Below are 21,557 nucleotides of genomic sequence, written 5' to 3' on the forward strand. Positions count from 1 at the left end.
TGAGTTTGAGGAATATTCTTTGACTCTTTCGCGTCTCACGACCTAAAACGTGTGGAATCAGTCACATGGATCAGTTTTGCCCAGCCATACACGTTTGAGGGTCGGGGCTGGAGTTGCATAACTTGTTGTTTGTGGTTTGCACAGATGTTGTGGCAGCATTTTCAACCTGCAGTGATATTGACACGATTATTGGAATAATGATGTATACCAAAGTCTACTGGGGCACTCAGGGTGGATTAAGGTTTCCATAAAAGCGGATGGGCATCCTTTATAGTTTCAGATACTTCCAGGGGAACAGGAGGGAACCAAACTCGTCTCATCATAACAGATTCTGCAATGAACTGACACTTCTGTAGTTCCAAGATATCACTAAGGTCATATGTCACAGTTTGTTTTTTTCTCTTCAGTTTAGGTTTGCGTGAAACTAAGCAAACGTTGCATTGATAGCGTTCTGATTGCATCTGTTTATTCTGTTTTCTTGCATGTATCTTTAATTGTCCGTACATTCGTGTGTGTTTACAGATTTAGCATGCCTCTGTTTGCATTGAAATCCTTGCTGTTGTGTGTGCTGATGGTTGGTGCGGTGTATACCTGTATGCTGAAGAATTACACTTTATGGATTGAGAAGCAAGACTGCACCCAGTGCGTGGCCATCAACACTACCATCTGCAGTGGCTATTGTTACACCCAGGTGACAACTTCTGCACACAGTTACACTTTTCATGGAAACTCAATGATGTAAAGGTTAAGCAAACTGTATGATGGACATTTTGAGAATATTTGAGACAACAATAAATGTGATGAAGGTAATGATGACATATCAAACTGTAACACATTCTGCGGATTTTTCACATATTAATCATATAAAAATCTTAATGGCACCTTGTTCCGTTCTCATTGAATATTGTCGTCATCAGCCTTGTTTCCTCATTTCCAGGACACTAATTTGAGGGGACGATTTGGGAGGACTTTCTTGATCCAGCGTAGCTGTGTTCCTCTTTCCTTGGTGTACCGGGCTGCCCATATTCCTGGTTGTCCCAAGGATGTCAACCCACAGCTGTATTATCCCGCAGCCCACTGCTGCAGCTGTAGGCGCTGTGACACACGCACACACCGTTGCGTCCGGACCAGCCGTATCCCTTATGATCAGTGCTTCACGACACTTGACAGTGTGAAGAAACAGAACCAGTCTGCTGTGGAGATCTCACAATACTCCAATACAAGCAGCAGCGCGCTTGCACGGAAGTGATTCAGCTATTAATGAAAATGACTACGTGTTTGTGTGTGTTGATGTTATTGTAGTGCATCTCATGTTCTGTTCTCTAGTTTATTATGATATTGCAATAAAACAGTCTGTTCATGCAATACAGTTGTGATTTTTTTTGTCTTTTATGACTAAAAGTGTGAAATTACAATAAAAACATTGAAATAAACAAATAAAAAATAAATTAAATAAAAAAAAAAAAAGGCTAATTTGGTTACTGCTTAGCTTAGGGGGTTGGGTGGCGATAATAATAAACTGGACCATGAACAGACCCAGTACAATACCTAACAATAGCAAGAATGATGGTTCCAGGAAATGGGTTCCTGCTGTGAGCCAGCACGAACCATATCAGAGATATCAGGATTACTCGGCTGATGTCTGAGAGAAACGGTTATAAATGTTGCGTCATGGTCTGTTTGTCCCGCCCAGTTTTTAGAGAATCAATTTTTATTGGTTCCCAAGTCAGGTCTGAGGCGCACCTAGCTGTAGCTTGTCTCCTTCCTCTTTCTACTCATTCATTAATTTATTAACCAAGACGATGGTGGATATGAAGCAGCGTTAAAGTCTTTATTTTAAGGCGTGCTGTCCCAGCTCTTTTCCGTAAGTAACCACGATTCTTTCGAATACAGCTCCGATGTTTTACTATGTCTTTCACATCTAAATAAATTTAACAACCCGGGAAAAAGTTGCAGGACGGGTTAAAAAAAACAACCAAAAAGCAAAAAACTGTAAAGCTTTTGTAATTAGGCAGAGCAGATGTAGTTAACTTTCTAACTCAGATCACACGTTATTATCAGGCGCAGTAGCTGTTTGTTTTTTAATTTATGATTTTATCCATTGTATGAGTGTATGTTTGCAATCAAGACGCCTCGAGACAAGAGCTGGATTCATCTGAAATGACACACTGCAGATGGGTGTATGCCTGCCTTGATTTGGATATTAGGATTGTGCTTTGATGTTGGTGGGTAACTGACCCTGATTTTAACTTGGCTGGTAATGCAGTGGGTGGAGAGTCAAATTTATCCTTGTCTCTGCAGGGCCGGACTTTCCTCTATATATATCACCTTGAGCTTATTTCTGCTCTTGCCTTGCTCAGTGTCTCTCAGGGACTCTCAGCCTGCTCTCCCTCTGTGCTAAAACAACTTCTGCACTCACCAAATTCAAGAACCATGGCCCAGCAACAACAGATAAGGTACGGACCTGTGCACCAAGTTAGATGAGATAATAGGAACGAGGCATGTTCTAATTGTTTTTTTGTCAATCCAATAGTTTTATACAATAAACACAGAATTTGCCACCTGTCTTTTGCTCTTGTGCCGATGTGTAGCACTTTATTACAGTTATATGTGAGTTGTTTGCTTTACTTTGTCAACAAGTTATTTTCTATAGCTTCTACAAAGAGATACACTAGTATGGGTCACACACCAAGAAGCATAATGAGTTGCTTTCATATTACTTCAGCTTAGTTTGAGCAGGTTTTCTCGCCTCGCCTGTCAACGCCCTTCTTTGTGTAACTGCAGAAATGGTGGGAAAAAGAATGATTGTTATGTCCTTGTCTGTTGCGACTTGCCTTTGTACAGTCTACCAGCCAAACTGATCAATGGAGGGATTGCAGGCATGGTAGGAGTCACCTGTGTGTTCCCAATCGACTTGGCCAAGACGCGCTTGCAGAACCAGCGCAGTGGGCAGCAAATCTACAAGAACATGTAAGACCGGCACCTGCAAATGAAAACTCACTGATAGTTTGCGACAACACTAGTATAGTTTGTATCTTCATAATCCAGTGCTTCTTCTTCTTAAAAATGCGTGTGAATACATTATTGTTTCTACTATGCAAGTTCCTGTTCTTGTTGCTGTGTCATCATTATGTTTCAGTGACACTTATGTTGTAATGACACCATTCTGCTACACTGAATGATAACAACCTTCACTGTGAATCTCATGTTTCTCACCAGGATGGACTGCCTAGTGAAGACAGTTAAATCTGAGGGCTACTTTGGCATGTACAGAGGTAATACTTGCCCATACTTGCAGTTTTTACAAGTGATTGTTTGCCCCAAAGTCCTTTATCTAGTTTTGCAAGAACTGCCATCACCTACATTGGCAGATATATGTAAAAGCAAAGAGATCTATGACACATTTTAATTGCCTGACCTTATTTGAAATTGGTGGAACCAATACAACCAGACTGGGTAATTTAATAAGACGCACAGATGCTGAGTCACATTCAGTGTTGGATCAAAGCCTGAGTAAACTGGCCCATTAATGGTTTGGTGCAAGGCAGCGAAAAATGCAGTCAGTTGTGTCACAGTAGCTTAGTGGCAGGCTATTTTGTTCTGTTGCTAAACATTTCCGTTTTGCTTTGCACATTCCTACAGTCAGGATAGTTTCTATACTCCTGTTTTCCTGCACTGGAAAATGTGCTGTCAGACTGATGAGTTAATATGTTTCAGCAAGTCTGCACCTTTGCTTCATTAGGAGGAAGTTTGTCACAAGCAGGTTTGTTGTTGCAGGTGCTGCAGTAAATCTAACCCTGGTAACCCCAGAGAAAGCCATCAAACTAGCTGCTAATGATTTCTTTCGCCACATGTTGAGCAAAGATGGGTGAGTAGCACTTAACATCCAGTGTCATTCTTATTTATTTATTTTTTATCTAATCGACGTGTTTGGGTCCTTAGTGGTAAGTTGACAGTGTTCAAGGAGATGTTGGCGGGATGCTGTGCGGGGATGTGCCAGGTCATTGTCACCACACCCATGGAGATGCTCAAGATCCAGCTGCAGGATGCAGGCAGGATAGGTAAAACCATCTACATCTGCAAATCATTTGCAAACACCCCCAAACAAAACTGGTGTTTGGGGGTGTTTCAGCTCTAAAATACTTAGATTTCCTGTTTCTGCCAGCTGCCCAGCAGAGAGTGATGCCCGCTGTTGTAACAACTCTGAAGATGGGCAGGGCCAGCGCAGTTCTTAGCCGTTCCTATAACACCGTCCCTGGGCCTCAAGCCATGCGAACTTCTGCCATACAGATCACCAGAGAGCTGCTGAGGACCAAGGGTGTTACAGGACTATACAGGGGTCTTGGGGCCACATTGATGAGGTGAGATGTGCAAATGTATTGCCATATCACATGTTTAATCAACCAGTTTTACATCTTTCTGTCTATCAATCCAAACATGTTTGTTTGTATTTTATCTTTTCAGGGACATCCCGTTCTCTGTTGTGTACTTTCCTCTTTTTGCACATGTGCACCAGCTTGGCCAGCATTCATCTGACGACCCATCCGTCCCTTTCTATTGGTCCTTTTTGTCTGGCTGCTTGGCTGGATCCATCGCCGCTGTGGCTGTCAGTCCTTGTGATGGTGAGAGACTCATTTGGTGCACTACGAAGTAAAGTGACATTTTAAAGAAGAACATCATTTTATTATTTGCATAATTTATAATTTTCTGTCTCATGCAGTTGTCAAAACAAGGCTCCAGTCACTCAGAAAAGGAACTAATGAAGAAACGTACAGTGGCGTGGTGGACTGTATCAGGTGAACATAGCTTAAATCATAGCTTTGGATTCTCAGCATCACCAACAAACATTCTGCTTGGCTTGGCCTCGATAGCATAAATCAAAGACTAATTCTGGGCTTGTCTTGTTAATTGCAGGAAGATCCTGAGAAAAGAGGGTCCTGGAGCTTTCCTCAAGGGAGCTACTTGCCGGGCCCTTGTCATAGCCCCGCTCTTTGGCATTGCACAGGTTGTGTACTTTGTGGGTGTTGGAGAGTTCCTGCTGGGGTACACACCCTACAACATCTGCTCTGCATAAAAAAAAAAAAGCTGTTTCCAACCTTTGCTGGTTTATTAAATTACAGCAGCTATGCCCCGAGTGTAGCAATGGATCCAGCTCTTTGTGTACCTTCTTTATTGTTGGAGGTTTCGAGTAAAATGCTAAATGGATCATAGATATGCCATTCATTTTAAAATGGTCTAAAAATATGACTTTAGCATGAAGATCTCTTTTTTTAAGAGACTGAGGTTGAAGTTTACCAGTCTATGTGCTTCACTGGATCTTTCTGGGAGACAGAGCTTTCCTCACTTGCCCAGAGCTCTGCTTCAGGGGCACCAGACTATTCACTGCTTTCTCAGCTTTACTCCATCACCTGCCTTTCATTGCAACCCTAATCTGGTTTTCCATCTAACTGCTCTATCTTGGCAACTATGAGGTGATGGTATTTAATGTTATGAAGAGACATAACTGTGCCAATTAGCATAAAACAATAGTGGTAGAACATTTTTACTTCACTTCCGTCCTGTTTTAAGAGGATAAATAAAAAAGGGGCATAACCTCGTCCCAAATTCTGTCAGCTAGGGATGATGGTTTAGAAAAGATGAAGAAGAAACGTTTGGTTAAGAGGTCTCCTGTTCCCCGTTCTCGCACCACGTACACAACTGTGATTGATCTAAAGTGAATTTTAGTTTTGAGCGCTCACTGTGAGTCTCTTCTACACAACTCTGTGTATTTTTTGTTTGTGTTTTTTAACTCTGCAAATAAAGCCCAACAAGGCCACCTGCAGCTGACTTTAGAGAACCACATTTTTGTGGTAAAGGAAATGTTGTTTAATGGTAAAGACTTTATTGATGGATTCATTTGGCATTTGGGACCAAACGTGGAAGAAAAAAGGTGCTACATGACCTACATGTAGCCATGTTCTCTTAGTCTGTTGTGGTTGTCTGTCTGATTTCTAGCTGTCAGAGATGCAGGAGCACACACACAATGACATGTTAGGCATTCAGAGGCAGTAAACAGTGTAATGATAGATTCTCTGCCTGCTCGACCTTTTCATGGGTTAAAGTCATTTAAACTGTTCTACCAATGTAAATATGCAGGTTTTTCTTCAGTTTTCTCAAACTGTGCAAAGTGGAGCCAAATTAGAGCAGTTTTTTGTAAATACATAAATGCTGAATAAATGTCTGTAAATGCAGCGTTTATTTCTGTTGTTTGTGTTGAGTGTGTGTGGCTTGAAGTGTTGAATGTTAGTCTGTAATCACTCGCTGATGGGAAACAGGCAGCAAATTAACTTCAGATGATTTAATATTTTGTTTTTATGTAGGCCTGAAAGGTGTTACCCTGCTCCTTTACACATGCACCACAAGCGTGGTTCAGATTTTGGCAGTAAAAGTGCTCGTGCTGCAGTGCTGAGGTAATTTCACCCCGGGCAGTCCTTGAGCCAGCTGGATTGCACACATAACTATACCTTTAACTTAATATCCAGCTGTCCTTACAGATCAAGTGCAGAAATGTGAACCTCTGACATGAAACTCATGCAACTAAATCTGGAAACCTACTTAATCACTGGAGATTTCACTGGTTTTCCTGGGGATCACCATTGCTTCTAAATTGTGCAGTGCTGCATTTAGAAACTTCTAAATTATTTGCATTTTATTTTCTAAAGGAGCTTTGCTGTGTCAGCACTTCTCATGATGTGAGGTAAAAATATCGCTACATTTAGAGCGCATCCAGGAAAATGCTGCAGATGGATTTCATTAATGGAAATTGCTAGAAGTGTGCCGTGAGCGTGTCACTGACATCCTGCGTGAACGTGTGGACCGATCCCAAGATATTAAACAACAATCTCACACACTTTAAATCTGTGTATGTGCAAAAAGAAACGTCAATGCTTTCAGAGTTTATATATAAACTTGTATCTGCTTTAATCATCCACATACAATTGTAAATCTACTACCACTGAACACTTTTCCAAAAGGAAATGGCCAATAAAGACCAGCATGTCCTCCCTGTGTGCACTTGTGCAAATGTCTGTGATGCAATAATGGAAGGACAGACACGTGAAGCTCTACAAAACCTTCAAAAAGCTTTATTAAACTTCAAACACCTATATTCCTGAGAGGCCTGGAATGGTATCAAAATAAATTAACACACAATCATCTATGAAAGGCTTGACTGTGTACAGAGTTTTTGAGGTGCACAGTGTGTTACATCTCCAGATTTGCTCTAACAAATAGAAATGAGGAAGACAGCAACAGATTGGTGGCTTTGGTAGCAGTAAACTGTGCCTCTGAAGTGACAGTCTGGTGATAGTCCTGTGTTGCTTCAGTCTTCAGAGTAAACACTGCCTCCTGGCACCCTGAAGTGGTTATCAAGTCTCACTTGTTGTCATCGCTTGTGCCACATTACAATGCAATGGAAAAAACAAAGAATAGTAATATTGACCAGCATGTCTGACGCAGCTTGATTGTTGGAACTTAATCAGCATTAAAATGATTGTTTTGAGTCCTCGTTACAGGATTCCTTGGTACCAAAAGCCTTTTGAAATATTTGGCAGGAAAGTCGTTGCTCGCACCACGTCAGCTTCCTTGGCTGAGCTCGAGTTGAACGCAGCACTGTGAAACACGCCATAAAATGACGAGTCGAGCCCCGTCTGCTACTCGTCGAATACATTTGACAGCTAACTGCAGTCCAAGTCTACAAACGTGCACGCTGTTGCTACATTTATTCACTACGTTCAGCTCACCGACCAGCTTCAAGAAAGGCACATCAATCAGACGCTGTTCGAGCTGTGTGGATACAAACAATCTCGCCACTATTACACTGTACAGCTACTGCCAACATCTGTCTAAACACAGCATGTTAAATAGTAACTATCACATTTAGCACAAACAATGTACAATAGAAAAAGAAACATATTTACATCCTACTGTCCTGCCTGCTGGAAAACGTCCTATAGAATAAGCAATGGCCTGATTTAAGCTGGATAGGTGGAAACAACCCAGGCTGAGTCGTCTATCCTTCCCTCCTACACGCTGAGGTTAATGAACTGAGTCAAATATAGAGACTATTCTACTGCTTCTTTTTGAGGATGGTGTAATTTTAAGGCACCGAGAGAAAACTGACGCAAGTGAGAAGACATCAGAGGCCTGGCTTAGATGAGCACATTTAACCACCACCTGTGCCTGTTCTCAGCTGACTGGATAGTTTAGCCTGTAAACATGACCGCTGGGTCTGGGTCTTCTATACAGTGTCTGATGGGACGCTTTATTACATAACAGATTATTTTCATTGGACCACACAAGATGCTTTTAAATGAAGTTAATATATATTCTTTTGGATTTGCAAAAGCACATTTGTGTAACTCTTCAGGTAGCCTTCATGCTCATTCCTGCTCAATAGAGGAATTTGGAGTTTGGTGATCTGCCTAACTCATCAGCACACACCAGCTTGGGAATGTAGTACTTAAATTAGACAACATATTATGCTCGTATATGAACATTATCATGCAAAGTAACCTAGTTCTGCAAAGATATGAGAGTTCTGAGAAATACACTCACTTTCTGTCCATGAGCCACATGACAGGATGAATGCTGCTTTCATATTTGTTAAATAGGAAGTTACATCCAAACTTAATTGTTTGAGAGTAAATACTGAACATATGGAAAAAAAACTGAATCCTTCCAAAGGTAACAAAAAAAGTGCGAACACATTTTTCCTTCTTCTACGAGACGACATGTTGACTGTCTTAAGTTAAGCTAACTGGCTGTAATGTATGTTTACTGGGCCTCAATCTGTTCACTTAACTCTAAAAATAAACCAAATAGGTGGATTTCCCTAAATATGAACGAGTTCTTTAATAAGATCATTGGATTTTGGTCATTTAGTGTAACCTGTGTGGTTTGAGTGGTTCACGGAGTGTCCGCTCACACTGTGATGGGGCATCCCGATGGATGCCTGCCGGATCGAAATACAGCGCGCATGAGTAACGCTCCACACCGATCCAACCAATCAAAACGGTCTCTGAGATGCAGAAATCTTTTTTAAGATCGTGGGCTCACGTAGCACAACATAGCTGTATTTGCGTGTCTGTGTGTGTGTTTCTGTGCGCACAGATAAGCAAACTCAGCAGCTTTCACCTCAGATTGCTTCCTCAGGCTTAAGTTTCCCACAGCCCAGGGGTCAGCGTCAAGGCTGTGTGAAAAAGCTTTCACACTGCTGTGATAGTATGTGGGTTCAAAATTTGTGGCCATTAGGAAAAGCTATTTGACAGGTTGTCTGCTCCGCAATAGAATTTGTACTGTTCCCATTTGATATGTGAAAGTCTTCCCAGAATGCTGTGAAAGGTCGACTGTGGTTGTTTGCTTTGGACTGGAAATAAATAAGCAACAAAACAAACCAAAAGATCATTGCACAAGGGAGGGGATGAGCACTGCAGTGGAAAGGGATTGTTTCGAACATGTTCTACTTCCTGGCTCCCCAGGTGGTTGACAGACAGGAGATGACATTTAATACGAATTGCTGTACAGTCTTTACGGGCTGGATACAGAAGCAGGTCAGAGCAGAGGCCAAGGATCCGTCTTAGATGACCTCCCTGCTGTTGCGAATGGCACAGCAGAGCACCATGCTGAAAATCATCCCAATGATCTGTAGAGCAGCAAACACAAATCATCTTATTATCCGCCATCACGTACGTATGTGCATTCCTGACTTTTCTCTTCTCCCTGCTCACCATGACACCAGCAATTCCTATGCCCACGTATCCGACGATGAAGAGTTTACTGTTGAAGAAGTCTTTGATGCCCGTCTCGCAGTCCTGCAGAGGAGATGTTTTGTAAGGCACCAGACTCATTCATTTGATATCAACCAATTTAATTTCTGCTGATTGTATAGAGCTGCTCGAGGTCTTACCCGGGTGTCTTTTTCAGCATCGGGGCATCGGTTTTCTATAGTTCCACAACAGCTCAGCTTAAAATGGGAGGAAAAATATGAGAAGACAAGGCCTATTATAGGGAGCATTAAAAAAAAGCAATGATTCCTCATATATGTAGTTGATCATAATTGTTTTCTTCTATATGTACCACTTTCTGGTAAGAGAGGATCAAAGTGCCGTTGCTGTTTTCATTGTAGGTTTTTGCGTAGAAGTTCTGGACATCTTCAATTATCTGTGTAAGACAAGAAAAGTGAATTTGGACTATTGGTACTGCTTGCAGTTTTCAAAAACAGTGAAACAATGAACGTACCTTGTCTTTGTTTAAGAATCCAAACACTCCTGCTGCCACCTCAGACCCAAAGATGATCAGCAGACAGGCAAAGAACTGCAAAAAGGGATTAAGCGTTTACTACTCGGAAGTATAAAATGCCAAAAGTGCATTCCAGTTGGAGTTTTGCTTATGATGTGTGTGCATTTTTACTCACTGAACCCAGCAGGCACTGTGATTCTCTAACGGCTCCACAGCAGCCAAAGAAACCGACCAGCATCACCAGACCGCCGGCACCAATAAGTATGTACACACCTGGAGGAACATAAAAGGTTCTTGTTAATATGAACAGGAATGGTATACAAAAGATTTCTTGTGTTCATGTCAACACGCTCAGCTTTCCCCCGCATCTTGTTCCTTTGGTGATTAGGTTATGTTACAGAGTCACCACAAGGGGGCAGCATAGGACTAGGATTGTAATCTGAGTTAGTCGTAGTGCCAAGGAAAACAAACAGAGGCATTATAATTTCTGATTGTACTGTTTGCTGTGTAAATTGGTGCTTGGCCACATCCCCTTTTAAGAGTAGCCCTTCTTGTTGTGCCCTTTAATGGCGTCCTCAGTAAATACCCTTAATAGCAAAAGCCTGACTTAGAGGGAGGTCTGAGTGGATGCTTCATGCCATGCCCCTTGGCTAACCATTCAGTGTCTCATTAGGAAACACACAGTGCATCATGGGCTGGTCTGTAGGGAGGAACTCAACAGATCCGCTCCATGTAATCTCATGCAAGTGGGGTCTGTTGTGAGGCAACAGCTCCACAGAGGGTAGTTTAAGGCAGGGTGCTCTCATGTTATATGGGGTCAGGTCAGAGTGAGACAGAGAGGTCTGGTTTCTCAAAGTGCAATACAGTAACCCTGCAGGTTTTTCTTTAGTTGCCTGTAAAGAGTTTTGACAGCAGGAGGTGTTAAATGTGCTGTCAGTTAAGGATGGCTAATTAGCTTTTAACTTCTTCCATCTGGTGACAAGTGATGTTGCTGCTCGCACTGCGCCACAAGCTAAACAAAACTGTTGTTTGGAAAAGAAAGAAAGAAAGAAAATACTGGAAATCAGATTTTCCTTTTTTCCTCTGTGTCCCAACTTATTTTATCTTCCATCTTAAAAATAATTTTCAACTAAAAAGAAAGTTTTGTGTGGGTTTGATGCTATGGAAACAAGCCCTAGCAACTGTTGAGGGTGCTCAGCTGTGGGTACAGCGCTCGCTGTCAAACCCATGTGTAGCACTAGACGCTCAGAGGACCCGACAGGGGCCACCCACTCCGTCAATTCCAATGGACGTCTGACTTCAGTTCACAGGCACTCTCGCAGAAGTGTTGAAATGCCTTAACAGTGTTACAGGATTCTGTAAGCAAATATTTCTCCCAGAGGTAGTCTACCATTACACCATGTTATCCCCCAAAGCAGTTTAGCTGGACTGGAGTCAAGAGTAGAAGCATCTCTTTTCCTAAAAAGAAACCACAAATATCTTCAGTATGACACAAACTATGTGTTCAGCTCATGAAAACCCTTGTAAATCCACTCCTCTCCCCCCCTTCAACATTCAGCACTTTATTATTATGCTATGTCCAATTTTTGCTTCAAAGGTTTGCCATTTGCATGATGTAACTCTCTTTAATTGTCCATATATTTCTCCCCTCCTCCTCTTTCTTTCCATCTGGGCAGATTGACCGATTAAAAGGTGGTGCACACCCGTGCGAGTCCACTAATGTATTCACACTGCACCACAGTCACTTCCTGTTATTCCCACTCATCGCCAGCATGAAAGTTTGCTAATTTAAAAAGTGTGAGAGAACATTTGATGCTTTAATAAGTTAATGCACATTTATCAAACAAGCCACTCAACTGGCACAATTCCTGCCTTACTTCTCCATTTCTATTCCTAATATTCAGCTTAATTGTTAACAGAAACAGCAGACCTTCCCTTGACCCATTTAAAGTGATTTCCCAGCTGCGTTTCTTTAAAACCCAAACCCAAACCGGACTTTACTAGAAAAACAACTCCCAGTGGTGACGAAAACACAATTCATCACATTCAGTTGACAACAAGCGTTTTACAGAGCTTTTACCAAAACCTGCGGTGAATTAACCCACACATGTGTTAAATCAACAGCATTGTGCTGGATGTGGTTCGGCGTATTGTTACACAATTATAACGTGCCAGACTTGGCTGTAAAGATGAGCGAAGGTGCGCTGTGGTGCTCACCAATGAAGAAGGTATCTGGTGCCTTATCGCCGCTGAGCAGAGAAACAGTTTCTGGGTCGAAACGGAGCCACAGTCCCACCGCCAGAACGAAGGAGCCCATCAGCTGGGTGGAGAAAGAACGAGAGGAGACATACTCTCTATATAAATAAATGATAAAAAATAGCTGACAATGATGTGCTGCTTTAATAGTAACCAAACCCTCAAAAATACCAGATGCATTTAATGCACTGAGTTGCAAAAATAAGCAGACTCCTGGATATATTTTACACTGAACTATGTTTTTCATACAAATACTATCTTTTCTCTTGATCTCGGTCACTGTTTTAAGCCAGGATCACAAAAGCGCTGCTTTTTCCCAGCACTTTTTTTTTCCATTTGCAAACCGGCTCTCTCCTTCCTCCTGCTGGTGTTCCTGAAAGACACAACAATCCCTTCACCCTCTTTATAGATTCAGTTTAAAGGAGCAGACAGGCAAACGTGTCACACTTTTGTGTGAAAATGTCTGTCCACATTAAGGGTGGATCATCTGAGCATTTTAGCCCTGGAGCAGAGCAAAGCCATCTTACGTAACACGGAAACACCCTTTAACGACCACTGGCTTCCCAGTGGGGAGAAAATGACCAGCTTGGCTGTGTGCAGCACTGTGGCACCTTGAGCTTAAACAGGCTCTCCTGTTTGTTTGGAAATGTGGTTACATGTCGCTCATATTTTCCTTCATCTAAACCTCTGTTACTATGCATTAAACAAAATCATACTCAAGCCTCTTACTTTCAGGGAGCGTTACACAGCAAGAACGTGTTCCATAAGTGCTGCAAAGACCTTCAACTGTATGTATTTTCCCCTTTTTACAGAGATGTGAGTAGCAGGGGTCACTGTGGATGCTCCACTTACAGATCAGTATAGAGAGGTTTTAATGATCGCTCGGCCCCCTGAGGATAATCCAGTCTAAAAACCTTCATGTTGAGCTTCAAAACAACAGCACCGATACGTGTGTGTGTGTTTGTGTGCACGGAGAAATAAAACGACTTGTCTAAATTGTGAGTATTTAGGAGTCACATGGTTTCTTGGCATCCTAGTTCTAGAATTTAGGTAGACCGATGTTTGTGTGTCTGTTTATGTGTCCTCAAGCTCTGTTAGGTGAATTTATTTGGAGAAAGAAGCTCTGCTGCCAAATTCAGACAAAAACAAACTTTTCCATCTTAATGCTGCTTTTGTTTACTTTGCTCTCTCTTTTTTCCATTTCTTTGCTTTGTATATCTAATCTTCCCCCTTATTCTGCTGACTCCTGTGCCTCTTTCTTTCCACAGGTTGAATTTTACAGTGTTGGTTTAAAGTGAAGCCAGCAGCTCAGCTGTAAAGCATCGGAATGGGACAGGTGCTGGGAAGCCGGTTTCCCCCCGAATCGAGGATTTAGTGTGATGCGTGGTGATGTATGGGACAGCTGAGCTCTTGGGGTTTCAGGATTAGCAGGTCCAAAGTGATAAAGCACAGCGAAGTAAAGGATCTGCAGACTTACTGAACCAGGCTGGATTAGCATGGAGAGGGGCTCTGGATCTATTTAACGGTGGTATTTGTCAGAACACCTGGTGCGATGGTGTTGGTGCAAAATGTGAAGCGGTTACTGCTTCCTACTGGATTTTGTGGATATGCACACAGTGCTGTTGGAAGAGCAAGGCCGTCTCGGGCTGCTGTAGATCGTGCTGCGGCTGTTTTGAAGAGCAGGTGGTTCTGAGGTTGAACGAGGTTTGTGCTCATTACTGCTGTGATTGCATTTAAAAGCCTTTTTCCAAATCACATTTCAAAACACTGCAGTCAATAGCTGCCACGCTAAATGCATTCCCATCATGAGCCGGAATATCCCAAAGGTCCCATTAATACCCTCTCTGCTTTCATATCCCCCTGGTTTACCCCCCCCTCCCCCCAACTCCCCTGCCACACCCCTCCCTTGTTTTCTGCTACCACCCCCTGATTATCCCCATGTAGCCCCCCTTCTTTAACCCCACCTCATCGCAGCCTTGCCCTCCCAATCTCACCAAAGGACAAAGACCCACTGTCTCCCTGTGACTATATGCATTAGTGCACAATAGGATGGAAACTGACAGACACAATGAAAGAGAGACTGGAATAGGGATGGGAGAGAGAAAAGGAGGGAGTAAGTCATTAGAAGACTCCTCTGCTTGCATGCACAGACTACGGACACATTTTGTTCAGAGTATTAAAATCTCTCGGGTGTGTTCTGTATAGCCTAAGTCTCCAAAACACCAGTTTTTCCCTGTGTCCCCCCTTCAGTACCAATGCCTTTTATGTCACGGCTGGCGGAGGGAGCCGTGTGGTGTGGAGGAAAAGGAGGACCCAAGATGCAGCGAACTGATGACAGAGTGATGTTTATTTACAAGGTGGTGGTGGTGGCAAAAACAGGCAACTCAACATGAGCAATTACAAACCTAAACTGGGAGAAACTAAAGACAAACCTGAGACCATACAAAAGGGGTGCGGGGCAGAGAGACGCAGAGACAGGAACGAAACACCATAGAATGCAGAGCTACACGGAGGAACGCAGTGATACATGGATGAACGCAGACGAGCCGACGAGGAGCACAGGCAGACACCAACTATAAATACACACACCAGGTAATGAGGAAATGGCACACAGGAGGGGACACAGCTGGAACTTAATGGGCATAACGAGACACAGACCTACAAAGTAAAACAGGAAATCTAGAACCCGAACCGGACACAAGGGGGGAGGACACAGAATAACTAGAACAGAGGGAAATAGTCACAAAACACAAAACGCTGGGTCAACGACCCAGGACCATGACATTTTATGTCTGGATATTTGCAGGAATGGATGGAAATCTTGGTATTGGAGCTTTATTGAGGTTCTTTTACAGTTTAAGGCCTGCTTTTTAAAAGTGCCGTTACATAGTGTTTTTGTGAGGGGAATTTCCATGAAAACAGGGGCTGAGCTGACACAGGGCTGTGGTCTTGGTCAGACAGTCTGTGGCATTATCCACTTTCTAGTTCAGACAAAAAAAGAGCTTTACTGTATATTAAACCAAAAATAGTTTATAAAAGTAACAAGAAAAATCCCTTTCAAACAATTCAAATCCAGCAGTAATTGGTTAAGCTTTTTTTAAAATAGTCTTTTGTCTGGTACATGTTCAGGAAAAAACAGAAGCAAGGGCACATTAAAAATGATGGGCAGCAGCAAAGTGTAAATAGGAGCGACATAATTATGGGTGGAGTAAATGCTATTGTACTCAGCCACAGGCGGGGCTGGTGGAGTGAAACACATCTACAAAAAGTGTTTTTTTAGGCTTTTTACCAGAAATCTTCAAAACAATGTCTTCTAAATGTATCCAGACAGCGGTCAAAGTATGAGTAACCTGCTCCAGCTGAAGTGGCAGCAGGAAAGCAAACAAAAAATGTCAAATAACATGATGCCATACAAGAATTATGTGAGCTGGAGCCAGTGGAGTCTGACATTTACAAGGGAATTAATTACTCAACGTGTCAACATGGGATACCAGTTTTTCTTGATCTCGTGTCCTTTAGGTTCATAAGCCACTTACTTTCCATCCATCCATCAATTTTCTTAATTCAGCAGTTTGAGAATAGGGTGGCTTGAAGAGTTGCAAACTATCCCAGCTGACATTTGAATGTTTCCTGAAGTGATGTCCCTTTAGCGTACTCTTACCCTGTTCTGCTGCATGCGTGTTAAAAGTCCTACATGACCCCAGTGCTCTGTTTTGTTTGTCTTTTAGTTGGTTGGTTTGGTTGCATTAAATACTGTATTCATGCAGGGTTTTTCAGTTCTGTTTCAGTTCTCTTTGTACTGTTACATCTTGACTTTATGAGTCTTGTGGCTTTCATTTGCTTTGGATAAGGTCATTTCATTTCTGTGAAAGACTTGGTACTCTCCCCAGCAGGCACTTTCATTTTCAATTAGAAAGAAAGTAAATCTTCCTTTCTAATTGATTGTGGGAAAAATATGTTTTTGTATTAATTTATACCACGATTTACAGAATGCAGATTAAAATGTTTGATATGTTTGATCCGTGAAAAAGCAGCTGGCGCATACTTAGATCCTACTCTATTTAGAAATTGCATCGGATGCTCTTTAGATGTAAAAACAGGAGAACAAAACTTTCCCTCAATGTGATACCCAGTGTCACTATAGCTGACTCATAAGTAACAACGTTGCAGTTTGACTGCATCAGATAAATGGTATCATTTGTAACAAATTGAGAAACTGTGGAAGAAAAGATTACAAGCACATGTGTGACCTTTTTAAGATGATAATCTCTGCACAAGAACAAGGACATTATTTTCTGTTGGACTGATAACCGGTAAACTAAAGTTTCCTACTGCACCTTTTGTGCACAACACTCTGAGACAGTGTTTGCCTTGTAGCCTTCTGTTTACCTTGCTGGCTTAATTTTTTACTAAATAGGGCAAAGAACACAGAGCAGACAAGGCAGCGAGGTACTGATGGTCTGTTTACAGAAGAAATATGGTGAAATATACACAATAGCTTGGCCTGCGTTTAATCAGTGGCCTTTTCTTTAACAGGGTTCTGCGGGAATCTCATCTCACCCGAATGGTGGGAGCTGGAGTGTGTGTCTGTGTGTGTTTCATGTGTATAACTACAGTAATATCACTCTTTATATACTTGAGGTAAAAAAACGATTTATTTTCTGTTTAACGGTCTACAGTCAGAGTATTAGTGTTCAACCGTCAACTGGGGCTCAGGAGGGGATTTCAAAGAAATCCTATTTGCTTTCATCATTCCCTTCTCTTCATCACTCACTCCATAAACAACAGAGAGGACTGCGGCCCAGCGGGAATTGGCGTGCAACGATTATGAGTGGTGGGTAATCAAGCAGACTAAAAACTGCAAATGAAGAATAGTTTCTGTTTTCATTTTTTCATTTGTAACACAAGCAGTCGGCATTCATCCACAGAGCACTCCAACACGCTCATACTGATCTGTTTTCTGTCTTTATCTGGGTCAAATTCAAGCCAACTGTCCCTCTTACACCATGTGAGCACGCACACACTATCCCTCGCAATCTCCCAGTGACCCTTTTCTCTTCTGTCACATTCACTGTCTGCCTCACTGTACATCCTCCATCTCTAAATCTTTAACTCTTGCCTATCGGATGGCTAACTCTTTCTCACCCTGTCATATCTCTCATTTTTACCCCTCGGCATGCAAGTGTCCACTCACAGGTGCCATCAAGCCAGGGATAGTGGAGTTTGCCAATGGTGGGACCAGTCAATCGTAGGAGAAGTGGGACTCATGCAAGCTTTGCTGCTTAGCTAAGCAGGAGCAGCCAGGGCTCGAGCAGCAGCCTGAAATTATGCCATTGTCCCACTGTCACAATAGATCCTTTCACAGGGCGCTGATCCACTCCACAGATGCTTGTTGGAAAAGTCTCTTTCACACACACAAAGAAACTTGTCCATGAGTGGTGAGTGTGAACAGCGGCATAAATAAAGGCAAAGTGCAGCCCAACACTCACGGTCACACAAAGAATCTGTAAGGAATGAATAGCCAAACCTGTGAGGTTTATTCACGTGTGGAAAGCATGTGCACAAGACAAAATAACACACCGACGTATATCCATCGTTGGCAGCCACCTGACTGTCTGGAGTAGCATGAGTTTATCTCTGAGTGCTGCTTGTAAAGAAAACAGAAGTGCGAGCAGAGCTTTTCTTGATTACAAGTCAGTTGACAGTTTGTGTTAATGAGGAAATACAGCACAGAGCGCAAAGAGCTCAGCTTGTTTTCCACGCTGCTGTGTCTCAATCTGTGTCCCTCTCTGCCTTTTCATTCAGTCTTCCTTTCAAAAACACGCTTCCCCGGGAAGAAGAAGGGGGGCGGGATTTTCCTCTGTGGAAAATCTGATTTGAGACCGGAGAGCCAAAACTAAAAAACCTCTAGCTGTCACCCTTTCAGCGCCACGCAGAACAGCCCAAACCCGTGCTGGAAAGCAACTAAACAAAGCAGATATTCGTGGGTGAAAACCGCAAAGCGCCTTTGCATCACCGCTAAAACACCACGTGGACGCGAAAGTCTGCCGCGCGGAGTGAGAGTTGCTATTCCGCACTGCTGCACTTGCTCGTCGTTTATTTACGCGCAACTTGCATCTCATCAGCACCGGAACCGAAAACATCCACTTACCCAGAATGTGAAGTTGAACACGAACAGCAGGTACTTCACGCATTTCATTCCTCCCTCCACCTTCCCCATTGCGACTGAATGACACTTTATTCTGTTTATCTCCGTAAAATACTCAGATGGTTACCCTGACGGAACAAAGAAGAAACAGCGGTTCAGCCCACTGCGACAGCGCTTCAGCATCAAGAGACGCTGTCACGGTAGCCTCTCTCTCTCTCTCTACCACACACACACACACACACACACACACACACACACACACACACACACACACACACACACACACACACACACTGCAGGATCCGCTTAGACTCTTTCCAGACCGCCCCTTTCAATAATGCAGAGGGTGGCAGAAGGGGGGGTTGAGACTGCTCAATGGGGACGTTTTTTTTTATTATTTGCCTGTAAACGGAGACATCAGTTTCCCACAAACGGAATTAGGCTACTATTTTTTAATAAAATTGTAATGTTTTTAAGTTTATTTTGGCTTTGTATATTTATTTGCTGTTTTTTGTTTGAAATGTATCGCATTCTGCATAACGGCAGCCTACCTTCAATGTGGAAAGTGAAATATACAATAAAGTCCCAGATAAAGATAAAAAAAATTAACTGGTTGGTGATTAGAAATGGGTATTAATTACATTACTCAAAATGTATGTTCAGCGCAAACTTTCAATTCAGTCTTAAATCAAATCGGGAGTTGCCTCAAGGCACTTTATATTGTAAGGTAAAGACACTACAATGACAGAGACAAAACCCCAACATTCAAATGATCCCCTTTGATGGAACACTTGGTGACAGTGGGAAGGAAAAACTCCTTTCTAACAGGAAGAACCACCAGAATCATGTTCGGGGAGGGTCAGCCATCTGCCAAGACCGTTGGGAGTGATGGGAGGAAGACAAGAGAAAGAATGCACTGTGGAAGAGAGCCAGAGGTGAATAATAACTAATGATAAAGAGTGGTGTGTAAGCACATTCCTTCCTCTCTTTCAGCTCGCTGTGCTTTCAAAAAATAATTTTGAAAAAGATGAAAAAAAACTTGCTGAAACTCATAAATTCAACAGTTCTTAAAACATGTTTGTGATGACATGAATTTTGTGTTGTTTGCATTAATTCCTATTCTTAACACCTTAGGCTGATCAAAAGCTTTGTTATGCACACATGAAGTATGGGGAAAAGCAAGTAAACAAAGGAAGTATGTCTCCGCAGCCATTAAGTTTAAAAGCATGTTTCATCAGTTTATTGTTGTAATCACAACAGATAACAAGATTTACTCAAGATTTCAGCAACAGCCACGATAGTGTTGGGCCATTTCCTATCAGCAATCACTGAGGCAAACACTTCCTGTAAACCCAGAAAGAGTATGTACCAGTTTAGGCCTGGTGTAGAAAGAGATGGGTAAAAAACATAAAATAAAAATAATTGTCTGATAATATATTGACACGTTTATTATTTATTCGTTGCTAAGTTACTACTTCTAAATTTCAGTGAATGGCCTGGGGGCTAACAGACAGTTTCTATCCTTAGCTGCCTGTGGTGCTTAATCTAATCCTGGTGGGATGAGTTCATACAAGTTCATTTTCTTCCTACTCACATAAAATATGTCAACATATTGATGTCACTAAAATCTGTTTAAATAATTAAGTGAAGACACTTTTCAAACAATGTATTACGTACGATATAATTCATAGCAAAATAATATATAATAATGGAAATTACTAAGTTAGGTAACCAGTTCAGGTTGTTAGTGTTCTTATTTTTATATTGCAGCTGGATCACTGGGTGAAAAGAACCATTACTGTATAATTAACAGACTTATATGTGCAGGTAATGAAATGGAAAGAGCAGCTCGTCTGTCGGATGTTTGTCATCGATGACATGTAATAACTGCAGAGAACCATATTCAACATATTTTCCATACAGCTATTGGAAGCAGGGAGAACAGCCAAAGAAAATTATTTATGTCTTTTTTTATCAGTGGCAGTCAGACACTGGTCAAAAAATGTCCTCATATTGGAAACAAAGTGGTCTGCCAAGCTGAAGGGGAGGCAGAATCAGATAGAACTGACATGGTAGAGATTTTAGAGAAAACATGCAACTGTTTCCAGTCATTCGCCTGTGCATCTGTCTCAAAACTGAATCAGTTAAAAACCCCTATTTGTGTTCTGAGACCCATTAGAGGAACTGTGGAAGATGAAGAAACCACAACAAAGCTTACACTGGACACTTTTCAGAGCAGCTCCAAAAGTGGAAAGGCTGATAAGACCACTCAGCTTGTTCGCTGTTGTTGGCTGTTAGTGGCTCAGTTGCTATGCAGTTCCAAACATGTGAACATGAAAAGTATGTGCAGGTCTTAGCCTCCACTAAAATAGATAACAAATGACCAGCTGGATCATTTATAGCTCAACAAGATACTTAATGGGTCAATCATTGAGTTGATCTATTATGGCTCTGGTATTTCAAGGCGAGGTTTGACTTTACTTGGAAGGCGACGTGTATAAGTTGAGTCTTTTTGGAAGCATGTTGTCATCACTGTTATTGGCGTTCTGTTGTAAGCAGATCATACTTTTGTTTCTTGTTTCTTGAATGTGTGGGATCATCAAGAGCAGATGTTTGCCCATTGTTTCATCCTGGTCTGGAGGAAGGCCTTCGCCCTTTCCGTGAGACCTGCCAGCTGTAAAATCAATGCAGCCTCACGCAAAATTGTAATTTATTTTATATTTCATATTAATGAAGAGATGTTCAACACTCTCATAGCACCAAACTTGTAGGCACGTTTAAACAGACTGTCTAACCCTGGCAGCGTAGCGCCATCTGCTGGTCACACCAAGAATGAATTTTCTGTGGCTTCACTCAGTTTGCACCCTGCCAAATG

General features: G+C 42.1%; 2 protein-coding genes and 1 pseudogene across 2 annotated transcripts; 2 read left to right on the forward strand and 1 right to left on the reverse strand.

The window, feature by feature from the left end:
• The first annotated feature begins 529 nt into the window (after window positions 1–529).
• On the forward strand, window positions 530–1,249 carry LOC146610202 (follitropin subunit beta pseudogene; annotated as a pseudogene).
• A 1,111-nt stretch (window positions 1,250–2,360) lies between these two features.
• Window positions 2,361–7,147, forward strand: LOC146610203 (mitochondrial glutamate carrier 1-like). Its single transcript, XM_085344021.1, has 9 exons — window positions 2,361–2,456; window positions 2,845–2,970; window positions 3,220–3,275; window positions 3,778–3,868; window positions 3,943–4,061; window positions 4,166–4,361; window positions 4,465–4,622; window positions 4,721–4,796; window positions 4,915–7,147. The coding sequence occupies exons 1-9, from the start codon at window positions 2,434–2,436 to the stop codon at window positions 5,072–5,074; spliced, it is 1,005 nt and encodes a 334-aa protein (XP_085200147.1). The 5' UTR covers window positions 2,361–2,433; the 3' UTR covers window positions 5,075–7,147.
• LOC146610204 (tetraspanin-2-like) lies at window positions 6,974–18,880 on the reverse strand. Its single transcript, XM_085344022.1, has 8 exons — window positions 18,686–18,880; window positions 12,496–12,598; window positions 10,454–10,551; window positions 10,279–10,353; window positions 10,117–10,200; window positions 9,947–10,003; window positions 9,768–9,851; window positions 6,974–9,682 (listed from the first exon to the last, which is right to left on the reverse strand). The coding sequence occupies exons 1-8, from the start codon at window positions 18,752–18,754 to the stop codon at window positions 9,617–9,619; spliced, it is 636 nt and encodes a 211-aa protein (XP_085200148.1). The 5' UTR covers window positions 18,755–18,880; the 3' UTR covers window positions 6,974–9,616.
• Between the last annotated feature and the right edge of the window lie 2,677 nt (window positions 18,881–21,557).

This window comes from Diplotaxodon limnothrissa, linkage group LG20 (assembly GCF_057381915.1).
Source record: "Diplotaxodon limnothrissa isolate DT_005_m linkage group LG20, D_limnothrissa_male_GT1.1, whole genome shotgun sequence".
NCBI lineage: Eukaryota > Metazoa > Chordata > Actinopteri > Cichliformes > Cichlidae > Diplotaxodon > Diplotaxodon limnothrissa.

Excerpts from the sequence above, each read along its gene's own strand:
- LOC146610203 (XM_085344021.1), top strand. The coding sequence starts at position 2,434 with ATGGCCCAGCAACAACAGATAAG. Across the intron at positions 4,362-4,464 it reads CTTGGGGCCACATTGATGAG|GGACATCCCGTTCTCTGTTG; the intron begins GTGAGATGTGCA and ends TTATCTTTTCAG. Across the intron at positions 4,797-4,914 it reads GGCGTGGTGGACTGTATCAG|GAAGATCCTGAGAAAAGAGG; the intron begins GTGAACATAGCT and ends TGTTAATTGCAG.
- LOC146610204 (XM_085344022.1), bottom strand. The coding sequence starts at position 18,754 with ATGGGGAAGGTGGAGGGAGGAATGAAATGCGTGAAGTACCTGCTGTTC. Across the intron at positions 10,354-10,453 it reads CACAGTGCCTGCTGGGTTCA|TTCTTTGCCTGTCTGCTGAT; the intron begins GTGAGTAAAAAT and ends CCCTTTTTGCAG. Across the intron at positions 10,201-10,278 it reads GATTCTTAAACAAAGACAAG|ATAATTGAAGATGTCCAGAA; the intron begins GTACGTTCATTG and ends TGTCTTACACAG.